Here is a 23,294-nt window from a genome sequence, read left to right on the forward strand (position 1 = left end):
GATGTTCTGGAGAACTTGCTGCAGCTTCTCCATCAGCACTTGCTGCTTCACCTTGCACTGCTGTGTTATGGAGGTGGCTTCTTTCCTTAGTTCTCATGGACCGACCTCTGCTAGTTTCCAACTTTTCTTCTGCAGCTTCCTCACCTCTTGGCCTTCATAACATGGAAGAGAGTTAGAGTCTTGCTCTGGATTAGGCTTTGGCTTAAGCGAAGGTTGTGGCTGTTTTGATCTGTCTACGCCATTAAAACTTTCTACTTATCAGCAATAGTGCAGTTCCACTTTCTTATCATTCATGGGTTCACTGGATAACACTTTTAATTTTCTTCAAGAACCTTTCCTTCATTTCACAAGTTGGCTAATAGTTTGATACAAGAGGCTGAGCTTTCAGCCTCTCTCAGCTCTCTATATGCCTTCCTCATTAAGCTTAATCATTTCTAGCTTTTGAAGTGAGGGATGTGTGATTCTTCCTTTCACTTGAACACTTACAGGCCATTGTGGGGTCATTAATTGGCCTTATTTCAGTATTGTTTTGTCTCAGAGAATAGGGAGCCCAAGGAGAAATGGGGTGGCCAGTTGGTGAAGCAGTCAGACACAAACATTTATAGGTTAAGTTTGCCATTTTATGTGGGCAGGGTTTGTGGTGCCTCAACACAATTACAATAGTAACATCAAAGATCACTAATCACAGATGACCATAACAGATACGCTGTAATGAAACACTTTGAAATATTGCGAGAATTACCAAAATGTGACACAGAGACACGAAGTGAGCATGTGCCATTGGAAAAATGGCACCAGTAGACTTGCTTGAAGCAGCATCGCCACAAACTTTCAGTTTGTAAAAATGACAGGATATCTATGGAGGGCAAAAAAGCGAAGTTCAATGAAAACAAGGTATGCCTATAATTAGCAAGGGAAACTCTCTTAGATGTTTTCTGTAAATTCCCCTTGTTAGCTTGTAGCAAATTATCTTAGATGTTTTCTGTAAATTTCCCTTGTTAGCTTGTAGCACTGTTTGCCAATATTAACTGGTTTTAATCACGGTCTAATTTCATCCTAATGCACACAGATGGAATGCACATTGACGCTTCCAGGCTTTGACCTGGGCTCTGACCAGGGACTTCAGACACATGCCTGGGTCTGCCTCTGGCCTGTGCTTCTGGGAGGAAGCTGGGACCACTTTAAGCACCCTGGGTTTATCTGAACCCACTACAGAGTGGCTGGGAGTGCTGGCTGTAGCCTCTGGTGATGTGTGTACATCCCTGCTCCCGTGCATTCTGGCCAGGAGCCCTCAGGCAATCCTACATCTGTGATGGCCTGTTTTTAAGACAGGTGGCCAGGCACAGTAGCTCACACCTGCAATCCCAGCACTTTGGGAGGCTGAGGCAGGAGGACTGCTTGAGCCCAGGAGTTCGAGACTGCAGTGAGCTGTGATCACCACAGTACTCCAACCTGGGTGACAGAGCAAGTTCGTGTTTCAAAACAAACAGACAAAAACCCAAACCCCCAAACAGAGGTGTAGTTAGGACTGCCTCATAGTGGTCAGAATTTGGGCATGTAATGTTCCGTGGCACGGAGCACAGGTCCTGGCCCAAAGTAAGTGCTCAGGTGAGGACACTGCTGGTGGCATTGTAGCAGCTACTACGGCCTGGGGCTCACATCGCTCTCTGGTGAAGTCCCTAGAGCAGCAACCTTTGCTTTTTAAAAATCTTTTTCTTCATGGTTCATCTGAAGAGAAATCCATACTGATCTGACAAGATGTGTACTCACAATGTAAAAACATGTTTATCCTAAGAGAGCCATTGACAGACTGCCCCCTTACTCAGCCTGTCTTTACAAAAGCGAATGAACTAATTTCTGCCTGACCCTTCCCATTAAAGATCTAAGAGACCTGACCTAACTTTGTTAGCAACTTCAAGCTGTTAAATCAGAGGGGAGCTGCTGCAGCAAACTGCCTTTCTTCCCTCACTCACTGCTTAAGGGGCCATGGCCTTCTTTTGACACTGGTTTTACAGGAGAAAAGAGCTGACACTTGCTGGCCAGATGACTAAGGCCAGGCTCCCACTAGGCATGTGGTCTTATGTAGCCGAGCCCTTCCCACAGCCTGGGAGGTGTCTTAAGTGTCACGGCCCCGTTTTACTCACAAGGATTCTGTGATTTAAGGGTAGCTTTGAGTAACTTAGTCACCCTGCCAATAGAGACAGAGCTGGCGTTTGAACCTAGATCTGTCTTACCTCACTCTTCATGTCTGAATAGAAGAGTATCATTTTGAGCATTTACACCTGGATTTCCTGTTACTTGCGATCAGCTGGTCTCAGCTGGGAACTTTTTAGTAAGGGACAGGTTTTTAGAGGGAGGTTTGGGGTCAGAAAGGTGATCATGTGCCCAGGTATGTGTTGTGGGCAGCATTTCTCTGAAATATTGACCTTGTTTCAGTTCAGCAAACAAAATTAAGTCCCTGCCAGTGCCGGCCGCTGGATGCAGAGGATGTTGGATCTGTGCCAGGCCTTTCCAGGCTCATTAGGAGGTGGATGCGAGAGGCTGCCTTCCTTCCTCTTCTGCTTCCCAGCAACCACACTCCTCATGCTTGGGAGGGGGTAGACATATACACTTCTACCCTCCCATCCCCACGCAGAATAACCTGCTGTGGGAAGCACATTATTTCTAGCTGTGGCCAAGTTTATGCCTCAGGCTTAAAAATGATCTCACACTCATTCTGTAACCAATTTCCCCTTCTCCTTTGGGCAAGTATGATTTTAGCAAAATTCTACTAATATAATTCAGTCTGTAGATTTTTATATATATGTAGTTATGGAATTCAGCGGAACATTGAGATTTGTTTCACAGTAGTAGCAATGATTCGGAAGCTTTGTTTCTGATGCGATTATGCTGAAAAATATTTTGCAGAAATAGTTTTTAAAGTTTAGTGTGTTCGTTTGTCTTTCTTTGAATGATGTGGACCGGATATTGAATTCTCACATCTCATGAGTCAAATGTTTGGTTCAGAAACAATTTTCTGTCTGTGTTCATTGCCACAACTCCTGGTAGATGCTTCGTAACACTGATGGAGGACGTTAGGCCGCTCCATAACTACAGGTTTTTATTTGAGTTGATGTTCATCAGCATGCATTTATCTGTGGTTACACAACCAGCCTTTAGTATCATTTATTCCTGTGCTTTTCAGACTTTTTTGACTCACATGGAATATATTGTATGCAGTGACCTCAACACGTGTGTGTTTCTGTCATTTTTCTTTACACTCACAGATATTCACCTGTAGACACACACCCGACACAGGTGTCATATTGTAGAATAACACCTGCAGATACTCACGTGTAGACACACACACCTGACACAGGTATCATGTTATAGAATAACACCTACAGATACGTGTAGACACACACCTGACGCAGGTGTCATATTCTAGAATGACACCAGTTCCTGCACATCTCACATGGCTGCAATGTCTTTTCTGATCTTTTCCTTTGTTCCTTTTTTCCCCATTCCGTTTTTTAAAATTATAGCACAGATTAATAATATAGCACCCTGTATAAATCGTTTTTTGTTGTTTAAGTATTTTTCTTTAATGTTTACTTACTATATTCCAGAATTAATGAAAAAGTATTTGATAAACTAGGAATAATAAAAATGTGGACAGATCTCATTAATTTGCATTATAATGGTTTTGTTAAGCCATCACATAGAAATTTGCATTTGCAAAACCGGAATCTCTTGTTTATAAAAGCTGAGTCAGCCCAGTGCAGTGCGTCATACCTGTAATCCCAGCACTTGGGAGACAGAGGCAGGAGGACCCCTTGAGTTCAGGGGTTTTAAGACCAACCTGGGCAACATAAGGAGACCCTGTCTCTACAAAAAATAAAAAAATTAGCTGGCATGATGGTGAGGTGGTACGTACCTGTGGTCCCAGGTATTTGGGAGGGTTGAGGTGGGAAGATTGCTTGAGCCCAGGAGTTTGAGGCTATCGTGAGCTGTGATTGTGCCACTGAACTCCAGCCTGGGCAAGAGAGCAAGACCCCATCTCAAAAATTTTTTTCAAAATTTTTGAAAATTATTTTTTCAAGTGGTGGTGGCATCCCATTAAGATGATTTGAAAATCTAATTGGTTGAGATCCACGGTTTGGAAAAAATGGTTTAATTCCATTAAAAGCTAAAAACACCTTTTGTTGTTAAGAATTGTTTATCTAAAGCTACTACCAGTAGCGAGCATTTAGTGATTGCCTGCCATATGCAGCCCTTGGTAGGCAGGTGGTTCTCCCATGAGGACGCAAGCACAGACTGGTTAAGTACTTGGCCCAGAGTAGCCCGGACAGTCACGTTGGAGCTGGACTTTGCACCTGGTCGGTGCAGCACAGAGCTCATTCCTTAGCTGCTGTTGTGTGCGGTCTCAATCTTGCAAGACAGTGTGCATTCTGGTCTCATATTGTGTGGAAGGTGCCTCTGGCTAAATTATCCTGATGATAGGACATGCAGCGTGGGCTTGGCGCGTCCATGCTAGGAATGTCCCTGTTATCACCATGGTGTCTGTCAGTTCACAGACTTCCACAAATCCAGCCAAGTGAGTGGAAAGTCACAGAATTTCTGGCTCTTTCCAGGTAGCTGGCGTCTCTGGGAACCTGGCCCCGGGCAGCCAGCCCGAGAAGGAGGGCCGGGCACACCAGTGCCTGGAGTGTGACCGCGCCTTCTCGTCTGCGGCAGTGCTGATGCACCACAGCAAGGAGGTGCACGGCCGGGAGCGCATCCACGGCTGCCCTGTGTGCAGGAAGGCCTTCAAGCGCGCCACGCACCTCAAGGTAGGCCCACCGTGCCGCAGCACAGCTGTGTGCCCCCCAGGCGGCTAGAGATGCAGAGTCCAAGATTTAACACTGGCTGGGAATCCGGCATGTGTTTTTGAGGAAAAGCTCAATAGATGTAGAGTTATTGTTGTTCTGGTTGTAAGAGGTCCGCTTGCTATACAGATGGATCGCATATTCACCTGCAACTCACAATCAGTTTGCAACACAAGTTAAAATAACATTGAAATGCCCTCTCTCCCTTATCAGACTGGCAAAAATGTAAAAGTCTGTCAGCACCCATTGTCGAGACTGTCAGGAAACAGAGGCTGGCTCACATAATGGCTGTTAAGGCTGTGACTTGGTAGAACTTTCTGTAGGGGCATTGGGCAGCCCTAACAAATGCATGAGTGCCCACCCTGGGGACCAGCCCTGAAGATGCCCCTTCAGCCTCCCAAGGTTTAGCTGCCCACGCTTTCCACTGCAGCAGATCCATCGCGTCTTCCGTGTGAAGGGAATGGGGTGTGGAAGGGGTGGAACACAGGAGCGTGCAGCGCGGATGCCTAGCCAGCACCACTCCAGCCCAGCGGCCGTGGCCAGCGTCAGCACCCACACATCAAGACTGCATCTGTCCTTGGCAGAGTGGGGTGAAAATGACACTTCTCCCAAAAACCTCATAACATTAGAAAAACAGACAAATTCCAAGTGAGGGATAGCCTGCAAAATTTCTGACCAGCCTTGGCCAGGCCATGCGGAGGGCAGAGGCATGCCACGCTGGCCGGGAAGGAAAGCTGTGCTAAGATGGCTGGACCCTTGGGGTTTCTGTGTATGTTGGGGGGCGGGGATTGTTTGTGGCCTTCGTGCGTCTGTTGTCTTTTAATGAGTGTAGGACAGGAAGAAGGGAGAGTCCTACTCAAGGAGAAATTCCTGTCCCAGAAACTGGAATCCTTGGATCCCTGTGACTAGGATGGCTGTTTGAGAGTGTGGAGTAGAGCACACGGGCGTTGGGTGTATTGCAGGCTAGTGGTGTCAGTGGTGATGGCCCTGTCCCGTCCGGGCTGGGAAGCCCAGGGCCCCACCTGTGGCGCCTGCTGTGGCTCCTCTCCCAGGTCCCTCCAGGGGCTGGTGAGCCCCGAGTCCCTCACTCCTCCCTCTCTGTGCCTGAAGGAAGCCTGTTGCTTGGCTGCTTGGGTTCTTTTTTATTTTTAAATTTTTTTACTTTCACTTTAGGTTCAGAGGTGCATGTGCAGGTTTGTTTTATAGGTAAACTCAGGTCACAGGGGATTGTTGTACAGATTATTTCATCACCCTGGTACTAAGCTAAGTAGCCAATACTTTTTCCTGCTCCTCTCCCTCCTCCCTCAAGGAGGCCCCAGTGTGTGTGAGCTGCTCCTCTCTATGGATCCATGTGTTCTCACCGTTTAGCTCCCACTTACCAGTGAGAATATGTGATACTTGGTTTTTTGTTTCAAGATAGATTGAAGACTGAAATGTAAAACCCACAACTCTAAAAACCATGGAAGACAACCTAGACAATACCATTCTGGAGAGAGGAACAGGCAAAGATTTCATGACAAAGATGCCAAAAGCAATTGCAACACAAGCCACAGTTGGTAAATGGGATCCAGTTAAACTTAAGAGCTTCTGCACAGCAAAATAAACTATCAACAGGACTCTTTCTTTTGAAACCTTCTGATGAATCTCCCTGCCCCAGGACTGCATTAGCATCCTCTGGTGCGGTGAGCTAATGGCCATGTTGGCGGCTCTGCTGAGTCCCCACCAACTTCAGGGCACAGCACCTCCCCTTCTTAAAAATTCACACCTCACTTGTAGCAGAGCCAGGCTGACAGGTGTGTTGCAGTAAGAATGATATTAACTCCAGCTGATTGCAAACTTATTTTATGATGAAATTCTTTCTTGAGGAACATTTGCCATTGTCTCAGAGAGCACTCTCTAGGGAGAACTAGGTTTACAGTAACCTGTGCCGCAGGGTAAGCCTAACTCCTCCCTTTGAGGAGTGCAGCTTGTCAGTATTTCTTTTAAAGTCAGCAGCATAGAGCGGCAGCCGCATGTACTGTTACCACCGCAGGAAGTTTCTCTCTCTGGAGGTCAGAGAGACAAACAGAAGCCGAGGTTATAAAAGCTTTTCCTTTCCGCCCCACCAGACACTCTGTTCCCGCATGGACTCTCTCTGTCCTCCTTTCAGCTTAGCAAACAGTGAGTGCCTGCTGTATGCAAAGAAGGTGGTCCCAGAAACAGGTGGTTCCATCCTCAGGAAGCTTAGTGCTCAGTGTGACTGTGGTTACATCCAACGCGGACTGGGTGGGAACCCCAGACGGAGTGGGCGAGGAATGCACTCTAGCTGTTGATGGTGATTGGTGTCATCAGGGGTGGTGGTGTCACTGGTCAGGCCTCACCTGCAGTCCTGGCTCTGCCTGGTCTGCCGTGCTGGGGAGGCTCCCGCACTCACCTCCCGAGTTTGTTTTTCCCACCCTGCTGCTTTCATTACATCCACCTCCCAGGCTGTGCTGGGCCTTGAGCAATGCGACGTCTGTAACTGGAACACAGGCAGTCACATTGAACACACACAAGAAGCATGTACTTTTCCATGACTCCTGCCTTACAGGGTAGAGGTTAGGTCTAAAAACTGGGATTCTATCAGGATAATTATTATGCTTGTGCAATTTTGGAAAATAACCACGTTGCACATCCTCAGGTGCCTGCAAGGGAAGCAGCTATCAGATCTTTGAGAAATTTGCAGTCACATGAATGCAGTATCTCTGGCAGGTTGCCAGTCACAACGTGAGAAGGGAACAGTTTCCTCTTGGCTTTAGAAGCCTCCAGAGCCACCGTGAGGCAGTTGTCATATCACCGGGGGAATGCACTTTGGAATCACAGGCATTCCGCAAGGACTCGTGGGTGAGAGTCACTGAACACATCCCAGCTGAGTGCCGCGGGACCTCGGGCCATAATCTATGGGTGGCCTCGGGCCGTGACATTTGGGTGGACTCGTGTGTGAAACGGGGACAGAATCCCCCACAGCCAACAGAGAGAGCTCTCCTGGACTCCTGCACTAGGCTCATGGCTTGACGCCCTTGGTCTCAGTTAAAGCTGATGAAGGAGATATTTCTACACCGATTTGGGACACAGATGTGGCCAAGGCACATAACTAGCAGGCGGTAAAGCTCAGGTGGGGACCGGAGTCTCCCCGAGAAGCCCCAAGCCCATCACCCTGTTGTCACTACCAATGGATAAAGTCCTTAAGGACACAAATCACAGATTAGCCTTTGATTTTGTCCTTGCTACTGACCTGAACTTTGCAGTCATTTGCTTCCTCTTGTTTCTAGTCTCGAAAGCTCCGTTTTGATCTCGTTTCTTGGTTTTTCTGTGTGTTGTCTCCCAGGAGCACATGCAGACACACCAGGCCGGCCCCTCTTTGAGCTCCCAGAAGCCAAGAGTGTTTAAATGTGACACTTGTGAGAAGGCGTTTGCCAAACCAAGCCAGCTGGAGCGCCACAGCCGCATCCACACAGGTAACAGGGAGGGATGTGCTTTTGTTTCCTTACTCGTTGAAGTAGACACTATGGACGAGAAAACAGAATTCCACCTGTACAATACTCGCGAGTGATGGAATGCCTTATTTATAAAGCAAGGTCTACATGTTCCATTTCCCCTGAGTTTTGACCTATTTATCATCTTAACTAACTTTTCACATGGAAGATTTTGATGCTTACGTTGTGACCACAGGAAACAGAAGCACCACGCAAGGCTCCCGTGCCGTGTCTGAGATGTTGACCACATCACATCCCTCCTTCCCTCCTGCTAGAGCAAACAGGCAGCCCCCAGTGTCTGGGTCCCATGTCCTCATGTCACTGGGGAACTTAATTTTTAATCTTCCTCTTTTGTCTTAAAACTTTTTTCTCTACTGGCTTTTCCTACACCACCTAAATCTGCTCAAACCTTTTTTCTTAGAGAACAAAAAACACACAGAACAAAGAAACAAGCTCTCCCATCTCTCTGCCTCTTGACTGGTACATGATAGCTCTGTGTCAGCCCTTCTGTCTCTGCCCTGCCCTGACAAGACATCATCCCATGCTCATTTTTGTCGTGATCATCTGACGACTCACTGTGGGCCTGGGGTTCCACAGGCTGCATCCACCGTGGCCCTTCCATGGCTCTCTGATTCCTCTGCCCCATCTGCTGGGGGTCATTAGGACCTGGCCAGGCTCCCTCTGGGCTCCCCATGGCTCCTCCAGCCCTTTGTTCAGACGACAGCCAGGCTGAAAGCCTAAGAGAAAAGAGGAACATTCAGTCCCTCTTGTTCATACCTCAGGGTAGAGCCTAGGCGTCCACTACCCTCTGCTTAGAGACATTGACATGTGCCATTTTCTGTACAGGGGAGCGGCCATTCCATTGCACGCTTTGTGAGAAAGCCTTCAACCAGAAGAGCGCGCTGCAGGTGCACATGAAGAAGCACACGGGGGAGCGGCCCTACAAGTGTGCCTACTGCGTCATGGGCTTCACACAGAAGAGCAACATGAAGCTGCACATGAAGCGGGCGCACAGCTATGCTGGTGAGAACACTGCACCTGGGGGTGCGTACACTTCAGTGGCCTGCGAGGCACCCTGTGTTTCGCATACATTGTTTCCTTCAGTTCACACGGTGATTGTGCATTGCACGTGGTACAGCCTCAGTTGTGTGGACTGGAAACCTGTGCTTTATTTTATTTTATTTTTTTATTTCCATAGGTTCTTGGGGGAACAGGTAGTGTTTGGTTACATGAGTAAGCTCTTTAGTGATGATTTGTGAGATTTTGGTGCACCCATCACCCAAGCAGTATACATTGCCCCCTATTTATAGTCTTTCATCCCTCAGTCCCTTCCCATCCTTTCCCCGTGAGTCCCCAAAGTCCATTGTGTCACTCTCATGCCTTTGTATCCTCATAGCTTATCTCCCACATACGAGGGAGAACATACGATGTTTGGTTTTCCATTCCTGTGTTACTTCGCTTAGAATAATGGCCTCCAGTCTCATCCAGGTCATTGCAAATGCCATTAATTAATTCCTTTTTTTTGGCTGAGTAGTATTCCATTGTGTATATATACCACAGTTTCTTTATCCACTTGTTGATTTATGGGCATTTGGGTTGGTTCCCTGTTTTCGCAGTTGCGAATTGTGCTGCTATAAACATGCGTGTGCAAGTGTCTTATTTTCCTCTGGGTAGATACCCAGTCGTGGGATTGCTGTGTCAAATGGTAGTTCTATTTTTAGTTCTTTAAGGAATCTCTACACTTTTCCACAGTGGCTGTGCTAGTTTACATTCCCACCAGCAGTGTAGAAGTGTTCCCTGTTCACCACATCCATGCTAGCATGTACTATTTTTTTGTTTTTTGATTATGGCCATTCTTGCAGGAGTAAGGTGGTATCACATTGTTGTTTTGATATGCATTTGCCTGATCATTAGTGATGTTGAGTGATTTTCATATGTTTGCTGGCCATTTGTGTATCTTCTTTTGAGGATTGTCTGTTCATATCCTTAGCCCACTTTTTGATGGGATTGTTTGTTTTTTTCTTACTGATTAGTTTGAATTTGTTGTAGATTCTGGATATTAGTCCTTTGTCAGATGTATAGATTGTGAAGATTTTCTCCCACTCTGTGGGTTGTCTGTTTACTCTGCTGACTGTTCCTTTTGCCATGCAAAAGCTCTTTAGTGTAATGAAGTCCCAGCTATTTATCCTTGTTTTTATTGCATTCACTTTTGTGTTCTTGGTCCTTGCCTAAGCCAATGTCCAGAAGGGTTTTTCCAATGTTATCTTCTAGAATTTTTATAGTTTCAGATCTTAGACTGTTTTTTTACCCATCTTGAGTTGATTTTTGTATAAGGTGAGAGATGAGGATCCACTTTCATTCTCCTGCATGTGGCTCGCCAATTATCCCAGCACCGTTTGTTGAAAAGGGTGTCCTTTCCCCAGTTTATGTTTTTGTTTGTCTTGTTGAGGATCCATTGGCTGTAAGTATTTGGGTTTATTTCTGGGTTCTCTATTCAGTTCCATTGGTCTGTGTGCCTATTTTTATACCAGTACCATGCTATTTTGGTGACTCTGACCTTATAGTATAGTTTGAAATCAAGTAATGTGATGCCTCTAGATTTGTTCTTTTTGCTTAGTCTTACTTTGGCTATGTGAGCTCTTTTTTAATTCCATATCAATTTTAGAATTGTTTTTTCTAATTCTGTGAAGAATGATGTTGGTATTTTGATGGGAATTGTGTTGAATTTGTAGATTGCTTTTGGCAGTATGGCCATTTTCACAATATTGATTTACCCAACCATGAGCATGGGATGTGTTTCCATTTGTTTGTGTCATCTGTGATTTCTTTCAGCAGTGTTTTGTAGTTTTCCTTGTGGAGGTCTTTTACGTCCTTGGTTAGGTGTATTCCTAAGGTTTTTTTTGGTTTGTTTGTTTTTATTTTGTTTTGTTTTTTCCAGCTATTGTAAAAGGGGTTGAGTTCTTGATTTCTCAGCTTAGTTGCTGTTGGTGTATAGAAGAGCTACTGATTTCTGTACATTAATTTTTTATCTGGAAACTTTACTGAATTCTTTTATCAGTTCTAGGAGCTTTCTGGAAGAGTCTTTTGGGTTTTCTAGGTAAACAATCATATCATCAGCAAACAGCGATAGTTTGACTTCCTCTTTACTGATTTGGATGCCCTTGATTTCCTTCTCTTTTCTGATTGCTCTGGCTAGGACTTCCACTGCTATGTTGAAGAGGAGTGGTGAGAGTGTGCATCCTTGTCTTGTTTCAGTTCTCAGAGGGAATGCTTTTAACTTTTCATCGTTCAGTATTATGTTGGCTGTGGGCTTGTCATAGATGGCTTTTATTATTGAGGTATGTCCCTTGTATGCTGGTTTTCCTGGGAGTTTTAATCATAAAGTGATGCTGGATTTTGTCTAATGCTTTTTCTGCATCTGTAGAAATGATCATCTGATTTTTGTTTTTAATTCTGTTTATGTGGTGTATCACGTTTATCGACTTGTGTATATTTAACCATTCCTGCATCCCTGGTATGAAACCCACTTGATCATATGGTGGAGAATCTTTTTGATATGTGTTGGATTTGGTTAGCTAGTATTTTGTTAAGGATTTTAGCATCTGTGTTCATCAGGGATAATGGTCTGTAGTTTTCTTTTTTGGTTATGTCCTTTCTTGGTTTCGGTATTTGGGTGATACTGGCTCCAGAGAATGATTTAGGGAGAGTTCTCTTTTCCTCTGTCTTGTGGAATTGGTACCAATTCTCCTTTGAATGCCTGGTAGAATTCTGCTGTGAATTCATCTGGTCATGGACTTTTTTTGTTGGTAATTTTTAAATTACCATTTCAATCTTGCTGCTTGTTAGTGGTCTGATCAGGGTATCTGGTTCTTCCTGATTTAAGCTAGGAGGGTTGTCTCTTTCCAGGAATGTATCCGTCTCTTCCAGGTTTTCTAGTTGATGTGTATAAAGGTGTTCATAGTAGCCTTGAATGATCTTCTTTTTTTTTTTTTTTTTGAGACGGGGTCTCACTCTGTCGCCCAGGCTGGAGTGCAGTGGAGCAATCTCGGCTCACTGCAAGCTCCACCTCCCGGGTTCATGCCATTCTCCTGCCACAGCCTCCTGAGCAGCTGGGACTACAAGCGCCCGTCACTGCGCCCGGCTAATTTTTTGTGTTTTTAGTAGAGACGGGGTTTCATCGTGTTAGTCAGGATGGTCTCCATCTCCTGACCTCTTTATCCGCCTGCCTTGGCCTCCCAAAGTGCTGGGATTAGAGGCGTGAGCCACCGCGCCCGGCCTCAGTGATCTTTTATATTCTGTGGTGTCAGTTGTGATATCTCCCGTTTTGCTTCTTACTGAGCTTATTTGGATTTCCTCTCTTCTTCATCTTGCTAATGGTGTATCAGTTTTATTTATCTTTTCACAGAACCAGCTTTTTGTTTCATTTTATCTTTTGTTTGTTTCAATTTCATTTAGTTCTGCTCTGATCTTGGTTATTTCCTTTCTTCTGTGGGTTTGGTTTTGGTTTATTCTTATTTCTCTAGTTCCTTGAGGTGTGACCTTAGATTGTCTGTGTGTGCTCTTGCAGGCTTGATGTAGACATTTAGGGTGATGAACTTTCCTCCTAGCACTGCCTTTGCTGTATCCCAGAGGTTATGATAGGTTGTGTCACTATTGTCGTTCAGTTCGAATAATTTTTTAATTTCTATCTTGATTTCATTTTTCACCCAGTCATCATTCAGGAGCAGGTTATTGAATTTTCGTGTATTTGCATGGTTTCAAAGGTTCTTTTTGGAATTTATTTCCAGTTTTATTCCACCGTGGTCTGAGAGAGTGCTTGATATAATTTCCATTTTCTTAAATTTATTGAGGCTCATTTTGTGGCCTATCATATGGTCTGTCTTGGAGAAAGTTCCATGTGCTGTTGAATACAATGTGTATTCTGCAGTTGTTGGATGGAATGTTATATATATATATCTGTTAAGTCCGTTTGTTCAAGGTATAGTTTAAATCCGTTGTTTCTTTTTTGACTTTCTGTCTTGATGAACTGTCTAGTGCTGTCAGTGGAGTATTGAAGTGTCCCACTGTTATTGTGTTGCTGCCTATCTCATTTCTTAGATCTGTTAGTAATTGTTTTATAAATTTGGGAGTTCCAGTGTTAGGTGCATGTATGTTTAGGATTCTGGTATTTTCCTGTTGGACAAGGCCTTTTATCATTATATAACGTCCCTCTGCTTTTTTAGCTGCTGTTGCTGTGGCTAAGCACTGATCTTTTTGCGATGAATTTCCCAGGTGTTGTTTGTGCTTCTTGTATTTGGATGTCTAGGTCTCTAGCAAGGCTGGGGAAGTTTTCCTCGATTATTCCCCCAAATATGTTTTCCAAACTTTTACATTTCTCTTCTTCCTCAGGAATGCCGATTATTCTTAGGTTTGGTCATTTAACATAATCCCCAGACTTCTTGGAGGCTTTGTTCATACTTTCTTCTTCTTTTTCCTTTGTCTTTGTTGGATTAGGTTAATTTGAAGATCTTGTCTTCGAGCTCTGAATTTCTTTCTTCTCCTTGTTCTGTTCTATTGCTGAGACTTTTCAGAGCATTTTGCATTTCTATGTCTATTGTTTCCTGAAGTTTTCCTTATTTTTTAATTTATGCTATCAATTTCATTGAATATTTCTCCCTTCACCCTTGTATCGTTTTTTTATTTCCTTACCTTTGGCTATACCTTTCTCTGGTGCCTTCCTGATTAGCTTAATAACTAACTTCCTGAATTGTTTTTCAGGTAAATTGAGGATTTCTTCTTGGTTTGGATCCATTGCTGGTGAGCTAGTGTGATTTTTGGGGGGCGTTAAAGAGCCTTGTTTTGTCATATTACCAGAGTTGGTTTTCTGGTTCCTTTTCATTTGAGTAGGCTCTGTCAGAGGGAAGGTCTAGGGCTGAAGGCTGTTGTTCAGATTCTTTGGTCCTACGGGGTGTTCTCTTGATTTAGTACTGTCCACCTTTTCCTGTGGCTGTGGCTCCCTGAGAACAGAGCTGTAGTGATTGTTACCTTTCTTCTTGGTCTAGCTGCCCAGCAAGTCTAGCCGGCTCCAGGCTGGTACTGGGGGTTGTCTGCACAGAGTCCTGTGATGTGAACCATCCGTGGTCTCTCAGCTGTGGATACTGGCACCTGTTCCGGTGGAGGTGGCAGGGTGGTGAGATGGACTCTGTGAGGGTTCTTAGCTTTGGTGGTTTAATGCTCTATTTTTGCACTGGTTGGCCTCCTGCCGGGAGGTGGTGCTTTCCAGAGCACATCAGCTATGGTAGTATAGGGAGGAACAGGCAGTGGGCGGGGCCCTAGACCTCCCAAGAATATCTGCCCTTTGTCTTCCGCTGCCAGGGTGGGTAGAGAAGGACCACTGGGTGGGGGCTGGGCTATGCGTGTCTGAGCTCAGACTCTCCTTGGGCGGGTCTTGCTGTGGCTGAGTATTTGGGGTGTCTCCTGGGTCCTGCAGGAGCAATCCACTTCCTTCAGAGAGTCTGTGGGTTCTTTCAGGTTTCCTGACTTATTCCCCTAGTTGTTCTGGGGCAAAAATTCACAGTGTGAGCCTCCACATGCTGCTCTGTCCCTGAGTCTAGTCCTGCCTCCCATCCACTATGATCTCTGGAAGCCTGTGCTTTTGTTACTTTAATACTTAGTGTATGCAGTTGTTGAACCTGGCTATGGACTGCCCCTTTCACACACACACACACACACACACACACACACACACACACACACACACAAATTTGATTAGATTAAATTTATGATATATTTTGGGAAGGACGCAGAAATTTATTGGAGTAAAATGGCAGCCCAGAACCTCAGCAAGCACAGCATTTCTGAGCAGCTGGTTTCTCACTGGACAGAGCTTTCTGTAGGGGCTGTCAGCACCTGGGCAGTCAGAGGCCCAGAATAGCATCTCTGTCTGTCTTCACAGCATGTCTGGAAGCCCCTTTTCCTGCAGCGTGCAGTTCAGGTGCTATCTCGGTACTCAGGGGCACAGAGAAAACAGAATCTGCACCAAGTGCTCCTGTCTGCATCCTGTTGACCTGGCACAGACAACATGTGGGCCTTGGTTTCTCTCTTGATTGGCTAATGTTCGTGCCTTTCAGGGTGTGGATATTGGGGTGTGATCCTACTGCCTGTCTGTCTCTTGTTCATCTTTGTTTCCTACACAGAATCTAGCAGTACCATCCATCTCTGAGGAAGGAATGACAACAAATGAACTAGACTAGGTTTCAGAGGGTGGCAGTAGCTGTGCAAGGATCTAGAAATGTTAAAGTCTGAGTATACCCCTTGGGGTGCTCATGCATTTTGCGGGTGTGATTTGGTTGTTGGAGGTGGTGTGCTCCATGAGATCTGTGGTTTGGTTGTTGGAGGTGATGTGATTCGTGAGATGTGTTATTTGGTTGTTGAAGGTGATGTGATCTGTGAGATCTGTGGTTTGGTTGTTGGAGGTGGTGTGATTCGTGAGATCTGTGATTTGGTTGTTGGAGGTGGTGTGATTCGTGAGATCTGTGGTTTGGTTGTTGGAGGTGGTGTGATTCGTGAGATGTGTTATTTGGTTATTGGAGGTGCTGTGGACAGTGAAATTTGTTATTTGGTTGTTAGAAGTGGTGGTGTGATCTGTGAGATTTGTGATTTGGTTGTTGGAGGTGGTGTGCTCCATGAGATCTGTGGTTTGGTTGTTGGAGGTGATGTGATTCATGAGATGTGTTATTTGGTTGTTGAAGGTGATGTGATCTGTGAGATTTGTGGTTTGGTTGTTGGAGGTGGTGTGATCTGTGAGATTTGTGATTTGTTGGAGGTGCTGTGATCTGTGAGGTTTGTGATTTGGTTGGAAGTGGTGGTGTGCTCTGTGAAATTTGTTATTTGTTGTTGGAGGTGGTGTGATCTGTGAGATTTGTGATTTGGTGTTGGAGGTGTTGTGCTCTGAGATTTGTGATTTGGTTTTGGAGGTGGTGTGCTCTGAGTTATGTGATTTGGTGTTGGAGGTGGTGTGATCTGTGAGATTTGTGATTTGGTGTTGGAGGTGGTGTGCTCTGAGTTATATGATTTGGTGTTGGAGGTGGTGGTGTGCTCTGTGAGGCTTGCAGGTGTTCTTTGGTTGTTTGAGGTGTCCTTTGTGAGGGGAGCTCAACGGCTTGCAGTATTCAGTGGCTGACATTTAGATGTGTAAGGAACCCAAGGACAGAACACTGTATTGTGGGGAATTTTTGACGAAGGAAAAAGGGGTAATTTTTCTCTTTAACACTGTAGTGCTTCCTGCTTTCCTTTTTATTACAAAATCATGTGTGTTGGTTATTAATTGCTCATTCCTGATGCTATGTTAACGTAGCTGTCATGGGAGTGCACTCATTGGGAATGCACTCATCACGAGTGCTCTGTGTGCGTTCAGACTCACTAACAGTAACTACTGCCGACAGAGTTGTTTAACTTGCAGCTCAGATTATTCTTTTTTCATTGGAATGAATAGCAAATTATTTTAGAAATTCCTTGTCTCTTTTTACCAGGAAGTCTTTATTTAAATGGGTGTCATTTTGTGCTCTGGAAGGTCTGAGGCTGCTTGTGTTTTCTTTGCATGACAGGAGCTCTGCAGGAGTCCGCAGGTCACCCAGAGCAGGACGGGGAGGAGCTGAGTCGGACCCTCCACCTGGAGGAGGTGGTGCAGGAGGCTGCGGGCGAGTGGCAGACCCTCACCCACGTCTTCTGATGCGAGTCGGAAGTACACCTTTAAGAATGTTTCTGAAGTTACATTTTGTGAATAGCAAAGCACTTGAAATCTCTGTTTTAAAGCTTCAAGTGTTAAAAATGTTACCACAATAGTTTTTTAGCTATAAAGTTATCTAAAGAATCATTGTCTTTCAGAGACTCATAGGAAAAAAACTGGGAAGTGTCACCGCGTTGTTCTCTTTTGTCTACAAATCACTGAACTCAGGTACTACGGTAGGCAGTTTCCTCCTTGGTCTCCTCCGTGGCTAGTGCGTCTAGTTCACAAAGCAATTAACTGGGTCTTACTATCATTGTAGTGTGATTTCTTTGTATTAGCAAAGACGAAAAGCTAACATGGAAAAGTACGTCAGATTTTCCTTCATGCTTCCGGTTATAAGAAGCATAGCTTGAAAGCAAGTTTAAGATTGGGGCATGAAGTTCCGAAAAAAAATGTTACAACACACAGGGAAGTTTTTTCCACTCTTTTCTCTGTGCATTTTGAAAATTAGTCAAAATGGACTCTTTTTAGTCTACCATAAGTTAATGTAACTGATACCTTGAGAGATGGCTGGACCAATTCTCTCTCCATGACAAATGTTTAATCATTAGTTACAAGAATGCAGTGTCTGAGGGGCGTCAACACGGGGACTCAAGTAAACCTGACCCACCAATAAGGATTCAGCTGTCCACACGGGCTGGTGACACACTTACCGCATCAATCTGTGTTCAGGTCCAGGGTTAGATAATTGCAGAAGCACAAGCCATACATCGCAGGTAGGAAACCACAGAACCGTCTGCCAGGAGCAAGCAACCGTGGCCCTGTGTACCCCAGCAAATAAGAAGTATGTCTGTAGCTTAAGGCCAAGAATCCGTAAAAACCCCATGACTTTCTCTTCGTGCATAAACAGATGTATTTTTGATTTCAGGGAATTCTTTAGTATCGTCAATGGTGCCACATTAAACATGTCCCAAACCAAATCCCACCCGTGCTGGGCAGAGTGCGTGCACGCCATTCCTACAGCATTCCAAAGATGGAAGGTTCTTTACTTCATGTTAATTTTTCCTTTGAAATTATTTATATGTTCTATATATAAATACATATGTACATAGACAGATATATGGGCCTCTGTGTGGCTGAATAGTATATTTTGTAAATATAAGTACTAGTCCTAATTGCAGAAAGAGCGTCTGAGTTTCACCTCCCCACAAGCACTTCAGATCAGTATTGCATTCATTTTATTAATAAATGGATATCTTTTTCATTGTAATATAAAGCTGGGTTTTATTTTTTTTCCTGAAAAATAATTGCCTTTATTTTCTCTCATTGCCTCCTTGGTTTCAGAAGAGAGTAGTTTTATTATAAATATTGTATGGACTTTGTATATTAAGAGAGGAGCTCGTTTCAGATTCCTAAAGAAATAGACATTTTACTGTTATTTTGAAAGGGCATCTTTTGATTTTGTTGTTGTTCACTTTTGGCATATGTATATAAGTAATATTGATGGTGATATGAAAACTTTTGTTATGTGAAAATATTTAAGTCAGAAAATTGTTAAATAATATTACTTCTTTTCCAAACTGCTTTGTGTATTGTATATTTTTTTAAGAAAAAGAAAAGCCTTATTTGACTTATTCTTGTGATACTGGACTTCTTACCAATCCCGAGGTTTCCTTCCTTGAATGTCAGTGTGTAAACCTGACGCATATTTAGAATCATTGTAATTGTGCTAGAGTTTTAAAGGTTCTGCTTTTAATGCACTTTTTATTTTATAATTTTGTATTGAAATATTTTAGAAATGTTGATTAATTTTGGTGAACGAATATCCCCAAAGTTGAAATTATTGGAATTTTAAACTTTTGTTCTTGCTCGGTTATTTATTTTGATTTTAGCATTAAATGTCATCTCAGGACATCTTTAAAAGGGGTTAATTCCTAATTGTATAGAAAGCTAGTTTGGTGAATTGTATTGGTTAATTGACTGTTTAAGGCCTTAACAGGTGAATCTAGAGCCTACTTTTATTTTGGTTAAAAAGAAAATATCGATAATTCAATTTTGTGTCTTTTCTCAATTTATTATCAGTCAAACACAAGACATTTTATGTATTATTTTGATTTACTTCCTAATTATAAAAAGCTGCTTTTTTGCAGAACATTCCTTGAAAATACAAGATTTTGAAAAGACATCATTTTACTTGAATCTTTGTGGGGTACAGGTTGATCTTTATATTTTACTTGTTGTTTTAAAAATTCTAGAAAAGAGATTTCTAGCCTCATGTATAACCAGGGTTTTGAGGATAAAGACTGTATTTTAGAACTATCTCATCATAGCATATCTGCTTTGGAATAATTATAAATAAAAGATGAAGTTAGGAAATGTGATTTTTTTCGTTTGAAAATAAGATTAAATAGTTTGGCATGTAAATTAATTTCAAGTTCAGATTTTTAAGAGAAAACTTTAGTGGTATTTTCCTTTACCTCTGTGAAGTTCAGAGGCGTCTACTCCTGCAGTGTCCACTGGAAAGGCTTCAGACTTTAAAAATCAGGGCATGGCTCTGCGACAGCGAGTCGTGGGCGTCAGCACAGTGCCCCGTGCATGTGCCAGAACTGTTCCTGTTCCCTTTTATTTGCTGCTGTATTCAACAGCACCCAGTCATTGAGGAACCTTTTGAAAGTTCCTAAGTGTTTTGATCCCGCTTGTGTGCTCGAGTAACCATGGAGCACTGGAGCTGAAAGAATGAACTGCCTGTGCAAAGATACCGAACGTGAAGCTGGGGTGCAGGTACCACGGAAGCAGGAGGCAGGTAGCCGGTGTGGAGTCCCACCTGCTAGATAATGCCCGAGCGGCTGCATTTCCGTAGAACGGCAATAGATGAAAATGAGGAAATGTTTTCAAACATGCAGATTCAAATGCTACTCCACCCCAGCAAGCTCTGCTTTTGCCCCTTTTAAAAACTTGAGGCGCTTAGAAGGTATCTAAATAGAAGAAATCCTACGACATGACATCTGCCGGCTTGCAGCCAGGCCAGCGGGAGGCTCATCGAACGCTGCTCTCCTCTCCCTGACAGGGTTCTGCTGGTGGGACATGAAACCTCTGTGCTTGTCCGGCACTTAACTAGGGGATGTTTCTTTCGTGCATATTTTCCACTCCCCCATTGTAATGTTTTAAGGAAACTTGAATTTTGAAATTATAGCTAGTGTTCTGTGTCTTCCTTTGAACTCTTATATCACATTTATTGCAAGAGACGCATGTGTTAGCACAGGTACAAGATTGTTAAAAGTAGAAGTGGATTTCTGTTCTTGCTGTGGGTTCTCCTCATTTTAGAAGAATATTTGTAACTCGTTAAGATATACATTTTAACATGAAATGACCATCACACAGATTTATGTTTGGAAATATTCAAGATAAAATAGTTTGGCATGTAAATCAATTTCAAGATTTATGTACATAAGATTTTTTAAGGAAATAGATAAGATATATAGAACTCCTTTTACTGTATATTAAGGCTATCTCATTCCTACTTCTTACATTTTTTTCTGAAGCTTATTTCAAAATTAATACCGTGCCCTTCCCTCACTAAAAAAAGTTAATCCAAGGGTTGATCATTGCGACTTCATCCCTTTTCCAAGACCTACTGCATAGGAAGTAAGTGAGGCAGAGATGAGATTATGCAATGGATCCTTCTGACGGAAGAGTTCTCTTTGTGTCACCTAATCTGTGTTCACGTAACTTAGGCACTTTGGATTTTTTAGAATACGATTTCAAAAGGCCTGTACCCATAACCCAATTTAATGCTGTATCTCTACTTGGGGCCTCCACGTCTTTCCCGTATGTTGATGAAAGACCATATGCCAAAGGCCACTGAGCATCGTCATTGTGGAGAAAGTGGGAACCACAGAGCTTTCCAGGGCCGGACGCCCACACATTCCCAGCAGAGACACGTTCTTCGTCATGGTGTGGCTCGCCAGCGACACGGCCTGTTTGGTGGCTGGCTCTCTCCGAACGGATTCCCCTCCTCAGACCCCCATGCACGGATGAGCACACACTTAACCCTCCCTCCACAGAGGCATCGTGGCAGTTCTTTCTGTGGATGACTAACAACTCAGGTACTACAAACTGAAGATCGGTATGAGTGGCAGGAGCAATAGGCAGTCAGAAGAGATTTTTCTATTTAATCTTTTACGTGTAACACTTTTTACAGCATGAAGACTTTTGTATTCAATCAAGATTTGTATCATAGTTGACAAATTCTAAAGTGACATCGGGATTCGTTCTTGATTCACCACTAAAGAAAATTTTAAAGTTAATTTTCTTATTTACAGAAGAATTCTCTTTTTATCTTCACAATTGTTTCATGGTCTATTTATACATTGGATGATATTTATTTAATCCAGTTTTGTATTAGAAATGGATAGTGATGCCAAAAGCCACTGTGCTGGCTTTAAAAATAATAAAAATAGCTTTTGTATTATTTTAAAACTCCTGTATATTTACTTCTTTGAGTTTTGCGTGAGTTATCACTGTTGAAAGGTGGACACTTCCTCTAGGTCACGTTTGCCATGGCTTAACACAATAGAGCAATGCTGAATTGGCAACATGTTCAAGCCCAGGGCATTTAAATCCTGGAGGATGTCCCAGGTTCCTGCTCTCTGCTTTCTCTCTTGTTTGAAAGCTATTAAAGAGTGACTTGACATGCAGTGCACATCCATCATAATATCAGTGTCTGTTCATGAGAGGTGCCAGATTCTGGACTTCCCAGAAGCACCCATGGAGTTATTGTATATCATCAGGCTCTTTGTAAAGATATATTCATCTAGTTTAGTATGCCTTACATTTCCAAACTGTTACAGAAGTTTGTAATGGAGAGTCATCATCCTGTTGAAACAAAAAATTACAATATATGTTTTCTTGGATCACCTTATTCCTGGCACTGAGTAGGGACTCCAGGTATTTGTGGACTGAAAAAATTAAAGTGATGTTGACTTCCTGAATGTGGCTAAGATGGAATGGTAAGAAATGGCTTTACTGTTCTCTTTGCTTGCTTGTTTGTTTGTAGGAGGCATATTGCTCTGATGGTTTTTGAAATAGAGTGGGTGAGGGAAGGGCTTTTTTTTTTTTTTTTTAAACAAAACTATCAAATTATAAAAAGTGTATTCCCACTACGATGGATTGTCTCAACTATTGGTGGTACTTTTCCAGGTGAATGTTACCCAGAGGCTGGACTCCCTGTGACAGCAAATAGAGTGCTGTCCCTTAAGCACAGGCAGAGGCTTGTACCTGCAAGTGTGCTGTGTGCTCCCCGCGCTGCGAGGCAGGCGTGCGTGCAGGCGTCCACTGGCCCACTTTGCGTCGCGCTTCAGGACTGGGGCCTCAGATGTTCAAACAAATGCTGACCTTCTTGCTGCTGCCGTTACTGTGAGTAAAATCCCCTTTGTCACCCAGGAGCCCACGTCTTCTGCCAGCAGCCAGGAGGCTGGCAGGCTGTCCTGAAAGGAAAGTGGGGAGAACCTGGGATGCTCATGGCTGCTGACTCTGTGGTCAGCTCTAGTTCAGCTTAGGATATGCGTGGAAGTTGTTAAAATAAATGTTACTGATTATGCCATACCACTCACAGTGCTGCCCCCATCATTGAGGACCTTCTCTTGTGACCTGGCACCTTTAAAACATTCAATCCCTTAAGGCCCTACAGAAAAAATGACAGGTGACAGTGCACACCCACAGAGACGCCTCACACGCCCCTTCTACCAATGAACGGATGCTTCCCCAGTGTTATTAGTCTGGGCCAATGAAGAGAGTTTTACGTTACTATTTTAGAAATTAGAACAAAGAGGTCATTGGTTACCTTGGTAACCAAGCTCTTTAAGAAAGAAATTCTGTGTTTAACATGAGACGGCTCACTTAATGTTATCTCAGCCAATGTTTTAGTAGTTCTGGGTAGAGATGGACAACAGGTGGCCATCTGCCCTGAGATGCTCCTTTTATTTTTGAGGTAGGGTCTCACTTTGTCACCCAGGCGGGAGTGCAGATCATAGCTCACTGCAGCCTCGACCTCCTGAATTCAGTGATCCTCCCACCTCAGCCTGCCGAGTAGCTGGGACTACCGGTGCATACCCCATACCCAACTAATTTTTATTATTTTGTTAGAGACAGGGTCTTGCTATGTTAGCCAGGCTGGTCTCAATGTCGTGGCTTCAAGTGATCTCCCCGCCTTGGCCTCCTGAGCAGCTGAAAGTATGCGTGGGAGCC

The 23,294-nt window shown here is 43.7% G+C and overlaps 1 protein-coding gene across 4 annotated transcripts in view; it reads left to right on the forward strand.

Annotated features, from left to right (window-relative positions):
* The window catches only part of ZNF236 (zinc finger protein 236), a 134,535-nt gene extending 115,111 nt beyond the window's left edge, over positions 1 to 19,424 (forward strand). For 3 of the 4 annotated variants that reach the window (XM_017866096.1, XM_017866093.1, XM_017866095.1), the window contains 4 exons: positions 4,614 to 4,811; positions 8,194 to 8,323; positions 9,188 to 9,385; positions 16,927 to 19,101. In XM_017866096.1, coding sequence (XP_017721585.1) covers positions 4,614 to 4,811; positions 8,194 to 8,323; positions 9,188 to 9,385; positions 16,927 to 17,051 — 651 coding nt within the window. In that variant the 3' untranslated portion in view covers positions 17,052 to 19,101. Of the gene's footprint in view, positions 1 to 4,613; positions 4,812 to 8,193; positions 8,324 to 9,187; positions 9,386 to 16,926 lie in introns of all 4 variants that reach the window. The other variant, XM_017866094.1, reaches the window with a different exon arrangement.
* Positions 19,425 to 23,294: the final 3,870 nt, after the last annotated feature.

Source organism: Rhinopithecus bieti, unplaced genomic scaffold (assembly GCF_001698545.2).
Source record: "Rhinopithecus bieti isolate Rb0 unplaced genomic scaffold, ASM169854v2 scaffold_84002, whole genome shotgun sequence".
Taxonomy (NCBI): domain Eukaryota; kingdom Metazoa; phylum Chordata; class Mammalia; order Primates; family Cercopithecidae; genus Rhinopithecus; species Rhinopithecus bieti.